Genomic DNA, 10,084 nt, shown 5'->3' on the forward strand with positions numbered 1-10,084 from the left:
AACTATTTGAGTAATGATTATTATCGTTAGATACAATATTACCTATCGTTTGTTAAATATGTACCTATTTAAAATAATATTATATTAACGACTATCATCCTAAGGCTACTCGATGTAAGGACGAGATTCTTGTTGCTTGGTTTTGTAATCATGCTTTGAGAAAAGCATTCGGAGAATAAAACTTGTTGTCGTAGAAAGTTCACGTAATTTTCTCTACCAATTTCTTTCCGTCCTTTCAACTAATAAAAGGATAAATGATCCTTTTATATACATTTATTTTCTTCTTCTTCTTCTTCTTCTTCTTCTTATTTTTCTTTTTCTTTTTCTTTCTCTGTTGATCTAATAATCTCACAAGATTTATGTGACAATGATGCTATCATAAAAGTCTTATATCTCAACGTCTCGTGGAATTCATTACCACGGAAAGACTTGGCTCGTCTCTATGAAAAAATATAAATTCTCGAAATATTTGTTTTTTTTTCTTTCTTTCTTTCTTTCTTTCTTTCTTTCTTTCTTTCTTTCTTTCTTTTTTTTCTTCTTCCTCTCGCGAATTAAACACCCGAATCATTATTGTCCTTTAACCATTCCTTTATATCCTGGGAATAATTTTTAATCAACGAAATTGCAAAATTCGCTTTAGCCTCGACCAAAGCCGCAGCATATTTAATAGTCTTTATGGATTCATAATTATTTTCCCAAAAGGTGTGAAGCTAAAAAATGAGAAGAGAGAGGAAAATCGTACGATTTGAATTCGTTATGGTCGTTAGAAAAAAAAAAAAAAAAAAAAAAAAAAAAAAAAAAAAAAAAAAAAAAAAGGAAAGAAATTTTCTATAATACGTACATCCATTAAATCCTGTTCGTTCGTAACACTATTCATCATCGCCAGGATGAAGGACCTTATTATCGAATAAGAATCATGAAATCTGAAATAGATATAAAATAATACAAGGTGAGGAATGTTAATAGTTATTAAATCAAAATTAAAACTTCGATAATACCTTTTCAATATATTCTTCCAATTACGCATAATAAATTTATAAGCCATTCGAGATGCAATTGGATTCTTTGAAAAGGATTTTAATATCATACATATTTCATCGTCGTTATATATATCATCCTGAAGGATCTCATCGATGATTCTAAAATATTATAATTAATATCTGTAAGAAATTATTTCAATATAAATGAATATTACTTACGACTGAAGAACACTAGGAATTTGGAAACAACCGAAGGAGGACAAAAGATTATATTTTTCTTCAGTTTTCATACTGTTTCGTGCTTTTTGATAAAGATAATTCCATTCGTCATGACCACCATGCCTTGCGATTGTACAATACAACGTTCGACGTATGTACATTGGAATCCTGAGAATAATTTCATTTCATTAAAGTTAAAGAAAAAGGATAACGATGGTATTCGTACTATCAGAAGACAAATTAATATCTTTAATTCGATAATATCATAAATAAATAATTATATAAATAAATGTAAACTTTTTTTTTTAAGAACTTGTAACTTATCCAAATTTATTTTATTTTTCTATATGAAATATTTACGTGTGCTTGAAGGATGGATTTCTCTTCAATTCGAGGAAACTTTGTTTGGCCCAATCGAGACATTTCGAATGTTCCGAAAGACATGCTAATTTTACAGCGAATAACGTAAGCGGTGATCCTTCCTCGAGTTTCTCTGCCACCTCGTTGTACAATGGCGTAATCAATTTTTGTAGAAATTCCTGAAAAGTGAATCGTGTCGGGTTGAAAAAATTTTCTTCGAGAGTGAAAAAGAAGAAGAATGAAAAAAAGAGAAAACTTAAGTAAATAAAAAAGAGAGAAAAAAAAAATGAAAAGTTATGCTAATGCAAATTTTACAAATTCTATTTCATTGTTCTCATTTTTCTCGTTGAATGTTGCTGATTAGACTCTTTCATTCTCTCTCTATCTCTCTATCTATCTATCTATCTATCTATCTATATCTCTGTAGTCTAAAGACAAACTTAAATACGGGCTCGTGATAATTTTCATCATTTTACATCTTCCCTCAATTTACACTCTCACGCTTACCTGAAAGTCGAGGAAGGCGGAGGTCTCATAAAGAACGTTATTTAATTTGAAAACGTGATGCGCGAAAGCGCTCCATGGTGCGTAATGTCTTTCCTTAATTTGCATATATTTAATAAAGCCAAAAGCCGTCTCATATTTCGAAGAGCCAACTGCTGCCAGAGCAAAGACATCGTCCACGAGGGATGCTCTTGTCTCTACTGGGAAAGCTTCGTGATTTTCATCCAATGCCATTGCGAGCAGTCGCCAATTTTTTTCATCGTAATTAACACGATAGTAACCTACGAAATTGATTTAATTTCGAGAAAAAAAAAAAGAAAATAATAATAATAATAACAATAATAATCGAAAGAAAGTATCGAAATTTTTTTCTTGTCTTTCTTTCTTTTCTATTTTTGTTCTTTTCTATGAATTTTTTTTTTATTCTTTTTTTTTTTTTAACGAACATTTACCAACCAGTTTTGTTGACGTTAAATAAGATCCAACCAGTTTGATTTTTTTCATCGATCGTACTAACGTTGTGAAAGATTTGTTCTCTTTCCTTTTCGAGCCATTCCTTCTTAGGACTCGACCAATCGTCATCAATTCCAACATAAGTCAAAGGTATATGCCATAAATCATTCCTTTCCGCCGTTGGCACATCGTAAGAAAACTTTTTCTACGATAATAATATTGTCCCGACGTTACTCATTTTTATTTATACACCGGATACATATATAATGAAAAAGTGAAATCCTTGGATAAAGAAACCTGTCTGATGATGGCAGATCCTTCTTCATAATTCCTCAAAACGGTAACGAGGGGATATCCAGTCTGAGAAATCCAAGTATCTATCATTTCCTTCGGAGATAAGTTGTCCGGAAATTCTTTTGCTTCTTCGTTCATGAAATTCCAAAATTCCGTTGCGTCGACGCTTCCTTCATCTTGACTAAAAATGCAAATATTAATGATCTATAAAATATTATTGTTTGAAATAAACGAAACGAAGTTTTTACTACGTTCGTCCTTTTTTTCTTTCTTTCTTCTTTTTTTTTTTTTTTTTTTAGATGAAACAGAACAAAAAAAATGTCAAAAAAATGACATCATTATCGAAGAGAGAGAGAGAGAGAGAGAGAGAGAGAGAGAGAGAGAGAGAGAGAGAGAGAAAACAAATCTAAGAATTGATTTATCATTTACATGCATCTTACACGTTATATACCCACTACCTCGTTAGGAGCTTCTTGTAGGCGATCCTAAAGGCGGTATCATTGCTTATCGTGGCATGCAACATGCGAATCAGACATGCTCCTATAAAAAGAAGCAATCGAAAGATAGGAAAAGATTCGTCTTAGAAAAGAGACTGCGAGATCTAACAGAATGGATGATGAAAAAAAGAAAAAAATGTTCTTTTTATCTTTTTCTTTCTTTTTTTTTTTACCTCTCATATTACGTGCCATGGATAACAATCTTATGCGAAGCGGATTGATTTTCACTTGGAACGACCTTGAAGAATCATATCCGTCGGACTCCATTGCTTTCGTTTCAACGTCGGTGACGAAGGAATGAGCGAATCCCAATGACGGATCTATCTGAAATTTGTGTCTCATGAAAATCTGTCTCTGGAGGGATTTCTTTTCTTCTTATCGATCGGAAAAAAAAGAAAAAAAGGAAAAAAAGAGAAAAAGAAAAAATAATCGCGAAGAATCAGATGAAATTATAAAAGATATATAAGAAGAAATTCTCGGCTAATCCCTTGCCTCTTCAATCAATAGATGTTGAAAATAAAGTAACGATCCTTCCAATATCCAAGCATTCGTCCAACTTTTCACGTTGACCCGACCGCCAAGCCATTGTTCCCCGAGCAAACCTATTAATGTCTTCAAGGCTTCCGTTCTCGTAACCAAAGGCGATCGATCGTCGGCGTAAAACAACGACTTCCTTAAAATGAATATTCATTTGGCGAAAAATGAAATAGTACAGCGTAACCGTACACAGTTACGTTTATGCCGCAACACGTTTCAATCGTGAATATTCATGAGAATGGCGTTAGCCGATTTGTGCACGTCAAGAATTCGAGAAACTTCAATTAATCGTTAGTAGACTAATTTAAAGGCGTTAGTAAATACTTACCGCATAGTGATAAGACCAGGATTTCCCGACGATCTAACAATTTTCCAAGGTAGACATACCAAGTCCAACTTTGGTAGCCAATAGGATATCGACAATATGTCGGTCAAACCAACTATGGTAGGCTCGACTTTGTTCAACAAGTAGAATCCCTGAGAAGTAGTATTGAACTCGGCCCAAAACGTAACAAATATCTTCGAGTTGATCAACGTTTGAATCACTGCCTCGAGATTACCAACGACGAATGCCAAATTGTGAGGCGATATCGGGGGAGTATCGTTGAATGTATCGATCAGGCAATTATCTGAACTTAAACGATAATATTCTTTCTTGAGGGAGAGACGAAGAAGAAAAGGGGGGAAAAAAAAAGGAAAGAAATCTTTCCTAGTAATACGAACGCTATATATCATTAACTAATTTACTTACGCATCCTTCGTACTCCTCAAAGGCATATTCGATAATACTCTCATCTCCTTGGGACGTTCAACGGATAAAGAGAAAATCGCTCTGAGGTATATCTCGTCGAAAAGAGGAAATAAACGACTGGCTTCTGCCGTTTTTAATAACGTTCCCATCATCCTCCTAATCGTTCAAACAAAGATTTTTGTTCTTTTTTGCTTTTTTTACTCAAAATCACGAAGAGAAATAAATTGTAAATTAAATGGGATAAATGTAAAAGAGAAAAAAAAGGAACAAGAGAAAGAAAAAGAAAAAAATTCGCCATTATCTCACTCACCTATCATCCCTGTATATATATATATATATATATATATATATATATATATACACACACACACACACCCTTCTCCAATCTCGCCAACTTACTTATTCTCTTCGTTGAAACTCGAATCAACGACGTAAAGGACATCGTTCGTTGGATTTGCTTCGAAATCGATCATCAAAAAGTAAACACCACGTTTCAACTTCTCCGTTGGATGTATCACGTGAAGTCCATTCACTTGGTCTATTTCGTATTCCTTTATCTGAACGATTTCGTCTCCCTTTCCTATACCATTCACGGAAAACCAGTCGTCTTTGATCTTGGACACTTTGAAGTCGAACGGCAAAGTGCCATTTGCCGGGACAAGTCCAGTTTCTTCCTCCCCGTAGGTTGTTCCATTTTCTAAAGGTATATTAGGATCGTTTTCTAAGTTCACGATAACCTTATTCGATTCGTCCATAGACACGATCGTAGAATTTTTATCGTCCGACGTTGTATCGTTTTCTGTGAATATCGAAAATAAATTAGAAATTATTGAATCGTAGAATTGGAATTTGAAGAAAAAAAGAAAAAAAGAAGGAAAATAATACAAGAAAACGAAGAAATTTCTAGAAATTCAATGCTCCTTAAAAAAAAAAATCATCAAATATTTTAATACCATTTTCAATGTTTTTAACGATAACGTTGGTCTCGTTTTCTCTCTTATATCTTTTCTTAGGTACTTCGGAATCCTCGTCGATCAAAAGTGACAACTCGTATCGTTTCATTGTAATATTAATAGCGTTCAATGATAATTTTTGCAATCGATTCGAAGAATCGATTTCAAATTTTATAACAACTCGTCCCATTAATACGGACGAATTATTATTACTATTAGTATTACTATCATTATTATTATTATTATTATTATTATTATTATTATTATTGTAATCCATGATCGTAGGTTTAAAATAAAGCCAATATTTTAATGGACGAATGTGTGAAGAAATATGACTGGGCTTAGCCATTTCTTTTGTCGATTCGCCGTTTATCAAACTGAATGCGTCGTGCACCTGCAATAATGACAAGATCGATGAATTAAAATTACATACGTCTTATGATCATTATCCCAATGATCGATGAAAGAAAGAAAATTATCGTTAGACTCGCTTACTCGTTTTGTCGGCGTCGTATGACCGTACCAACCGATTAGACCAACAACAACAAGAATAAAAATTATAAATATTACGATACTGGTCGCTTTTTTGTATGATATAAACCAACCATCGGTTGGTCTGTATTTGATATCGTCGCTTGTCATAAATTGTGCAGGTCCCCCGATATACTGTGCCATGTTTGCAGCTGAAACAGAGAAAAAAAAAAAAAGGAAAAAAAGAAAGAAAGAAAAAGAAGGAAAAAAAAAATTAATAATTTATTATACACGATTCGATTAATAACGAGAACAATAATAAACGTACGAAGGAAATAAAAAACGAGAAGAGAGAAAAAGAAAGAGGAAAAAAGAAAAAAAAAAGAAGAAAAAAAATAAAAAGAAAAATAAAGGTTCAGCGATTAGCGGCATGAAATCGTTCGTGCAATGAGAATCGAGTCATTGAGGCCGTTCTTATCAATCCGGCATGTCGAATTTCGCGTTATCGCTTTGACAAGAGTGACATCATCGAATTCAATTTCCAGTGGTGTAAAATGCACGATGGACGTAAACGAGCCTCGACCGACGAACTTCAAGGTCTTCCTCGATACTCTTCTCACTTTACTTGTGTATTTTAACAATGCGCAAGTTCGCATTCTCAGCATTCGATAGCGTAACCATTATGCCATAGCAATGCACAATTATTGGACTATTTCTTTTTTCTTTTTTTTCTTTTTGTCTTTTTCATTTTCTTTGTTTTTCATTATTATTTTAGAAAATTATCGTTTACATTTACGAATCGAGTCGTAACTGTAACTAGTAAATAAAAGTAAATAAAAACTGTGAAGCTAAAAGAGCTCGATCATTATAGATCCTTTTACATAATCCTATTCTCTATTTATCTATGTATACATATATACATATATGTATATTCACATAGAATTACAAATATGTACAATAACGTCGATGTTCATCGTCGAAGGTTCGTAAACGTCATATCGTTGTAGCTTTACAAACTCGCGTAGAAACGTACGCTCGCGTTTGCTCGCGAACACGAAGAATGATATGAAATTAGGTTCTTTGTTATATCACCGAACGTGATCCAAGCGTAAATAGACGGTCGCAACGATGCAAAGTGTAACTTTGACGTTTTTAACGATGCTGCTTCTTTTTCTTCTTTTCTTTTTACTTTTTTTCTCTTTCCTTTCTTTTTCTCATAAATACGTGTTACAACACGTTCACTCACTTTTACCTTTAACACATATTCTCATCTAAATTTTAATATAAATATAAAAAATATCGAATTGTTAAAATGAAAATATTGACAATTTTGTCTTCCATTCGAAATCGTATATCGATAATCGAATCGAAGAAAATTATGGAAGTTTTTTTATCTTTTCTCTAAGAGAGAAAGAGAGAGAGAGAAAGAGAGAGAAATTCGCGAAAAGCAGAGCGTGAATATAACAAGGACAATATTCCAAAGAAATGAAAAAAAGGAAAAAGAAAAATAAAGGAGAAAGGGGAAGAAAGGGAAGAAAGATAGAAAGGGAAAAAAAAAATAAATGGAAGAAACAAAGAAAGGAAAGAAGATCGAAACTAAAAGAAATAGAGAAAGCGCAATCCCGCAATTATAAGCGAGACCCTCGTTAACAGCGATACACATTTCTCCGCTTTTCTATGGACTTCCAGAATAATAATGGTATTAACCAAGGAGCTCGAATAACGCTCGCGATTCTGATGAACTTTGTAAACAGTTGAATGGAACTTATTTCTTTTTTTCTTCTTTTCCTTTCCCTTTTTCTTTTTCTTTTTCAAGAGAACTCCGAGACTACTTTTTTAATAAGAACAAAATGAAGCCACAACGAAAGAGAAACGAATATTCGCATTATATCTACTCCCTCTCTCTTTTCTCCTTCGCGATGAGAAAACAATTTAATAATAATAATAATAATAATAATGATAATAATAATAATAATAATAATGAAATAACAAAATTCGATGCGATAACGTACGTAAGTATTTGATATCGAAAGATTTTTTTTTACCTGGATTAATAATAACACAACGTACAGTCGTTCTAAGTTTTACTGTCGGTCGTAGACAAAAATCGCGCATTTATAACGTCCGGTCTATTAAAATTAAACATTGACAATCACGAAACTACCTTACATTCGTAAGCGAATAGAAATAATTATTACGAAACTATACGGTATTATTACTACGATATGAGAAACATTCTAAAGCGCAATGAAAAATCATGAAAAAGAGAAGAGAGAGAGAGAGAGAGAGAGAGAGAGAGAGAGAGAGGATAGAAAAAAAAAGGAAAAAAGAAGAACGAATTAAAACGTAACAAACAAAGAAAAGAAGACAAAAAGAATGCAATTGAAAGAAAAACAAAAAAAAAAATCAACAACGACAAAAGGAAAAAAAAAATGCGAACGATACTCACAGCTTCTCCTTCCAAAAGTTTCCCAAGTCGATACCGATCCTCGTCTCATGTCTGCTTCTGATTTTTGATATAAACTTTTGAATGAAAATGAAAAAAAAAAAAAAAAAGAAAAAAAAGAAAATATGATTTCTTTCTCTATCTCTCTCTCTCTCTCTCTCTCTCTCTCTGTTTGTTTTTGTCTCAGTCTCTGTTTCTCTCTATCTCTCTCTCTCTCTCTCTCTCTCTCTCTCTCTCCCTTTTCCTCGACGAAGAAGAGATGAAGAAAAATTGAAGAAAAAAAAAAAAAAAATTCACGAACGGGCTAGTAGTAATCGTCGTTATAGTCGTCGTGGACTCGTGCGTTCAGGTGCAACGCAATTTGACGTTTTACCTGAGGCCTCGATACTACATGGATGCTGTTCGCCGGGCACGGTTGCAGGCTTTACCCCCACTATTGTTAATCGCGTTCGCTTCGATGTCGTTCCTCTCTTTACCTGACCATGCTATTATTTCCGATAGGCTTGTCACAAAATAGTAGTTCATTCTTTCGGCTATATGTACAAAGGAAAAAAAAGAAAAAAAAAAAAAAAAAAAATGTGATTTCCTTTTTCGCTCGACCGTTCCCCAACGCGTATGTATCGTATTTGTTAACGCGATATACGTTTTAACAATGTTTCTTTCATTTTCCTTCCTTCCTTTTCTCTGCTCTTTCTTCTTCTCTCTCTCTCTCTCTCTCTTTTTTTTCCCTTTTTTCAAGGGCGAAATCTTTTTTTTGCGACAAAAAAGGAAATTACGAATAAAAAGATACGTCTTCGTTTGTGCGATATAAATTTTTTGTTTTGCTTTGTTTTTTTCTTTTTTTAACAACGTTTCTTTCTCCTTCTTCTTTTCTTTTCTTTTTTTTTGTTCAGGGGCAATATATCATTAGAAAAGAAATTTCGGGTATAATGATGACACAGCTTCATTTGCATTGTTTGAACGATTTAATACAAAAAAAGAAAAAAAAAAAAAAGAAAAGAATATCTAAAACGAAAAAGCTTCAAAATAAACGGATAACTCCAATGATGTATTATTTTCTCTATCGTATAAGAAACGTGCCATTTTTTTCTTTTTTTTCTTTCATTTTATTTTTTTCTCTTTCCTCTTTTCCTTTTTTCCGTAGATATTACGCAAGGTCGTTCGTGTCCGCTCGTCGAACAAGGAGGCGTGTCTGTCTCAACGGATGTATCAGTCATTGCACGTCGTTACCTTATAATTGTGCTAATCGGCATACACAGTTCAAGTTCAATATTATAAAGCGTGATGTCACACGTAGGGTGCACTTTGCTAACTCGTTTACATCATCTTTGAACAATTAATATACGAAAGATAATTCAAAGACAATTGGTATTCGTCGACATTCTATACGGGGACATATTAAAAGTATTCGATGAATTTATTTAAGATCCAAACTTTGTATAAACTATAAAAAGTTCATTTATTTCGAATCCATACAAAAATTATTTCTTATTCAGGTATGTATACGCAAGTACATATGTACTCGCTCCTATTGGTACTGATAAGAAAAACATCGAAAGGTTTGACCCATTTAAACGAGATGACAGATAAATCGAGTCAAATTTAATTATCATTCGTGT

General features: G+C 33.0%; 1 protein-coding gene across 5 annotated transcripts; it reads right to left on the minus strand.

The window, feature by feature from the left end:
- Nucleotides 1-9,008, minus strand: LOC124951693 (aminopeptidase N-like). 5 transcript variants are annotated; one of them, XM_047500473.1, is made up of 18 exons: nucleotides 8,767-8,785; nucleotides 8,065-8,148; nucleotides 6,044-6,231; nucleotides 5,549-5,942; nucleotides 4,995-5,394; nucleotides 4,596-4,751; nucleotides 4,173-4,478; nucleotides 3,800-3,980; nucleotides 3,481-3,631; nucleotides 3,266-3,350; nucleotides 2,814-2,991; nucleotides 2,520-2,721; nucleotides 2,067-2,344; nucleotides 1,560-1,738; nucleotides 1,200-1,367; nucleotides 999-1,139; nucleotides 842-923; nucleotides 1-710 (listed from the first exon to the last, which is right to left on the minus strand). In XM_047500473.1, exons 2-18 carry the CDS (start codon nucleotides 8,132-8,134, stop codon nucleotides 552-554), a joined length of 3,318 nt encoding a protein of 1,105 aa, XP_047356429.1. In that variant the 5' UTR covers nucleotides 8,135-8,148; nucleotides 8,767-8,785; the 3' UTR covers nucleotides 1-551. The 5 variants fall into 5 exon arrangements, with proteins under 5 accessions (XP_047356429.1, XP_047356428.1, XP_047356431.1 ...); XM_047500472.1 differs by lacking the exon at nucleotides 8,767-8,785 and adding an exon at nucleotides 8,469-8,561; XM_047500475.1 differs by lacking the exon at nucleotides 8,065-8,148 and having other exon boundaries at nucleotides 8,469-9,008.
- Nucleotides 9,009-10,084: the final 1,076 nt, after the last annotated feature.

The sequence above is a fragment of the Vespa velutina genome, chromosome 9 (assembly GCF_912470025.1).
Source record: "Vespa velutina chromosome 9, iVesVel2.1, whole genome shotgun sequence".
Classification (NCBI taxonomy): domain Eukaryota; kingdom Metazoa; phylum Arthropoda; class Insecta; order Hymenoptera; family Vespidae; genus Vespa; species Vespa velutina.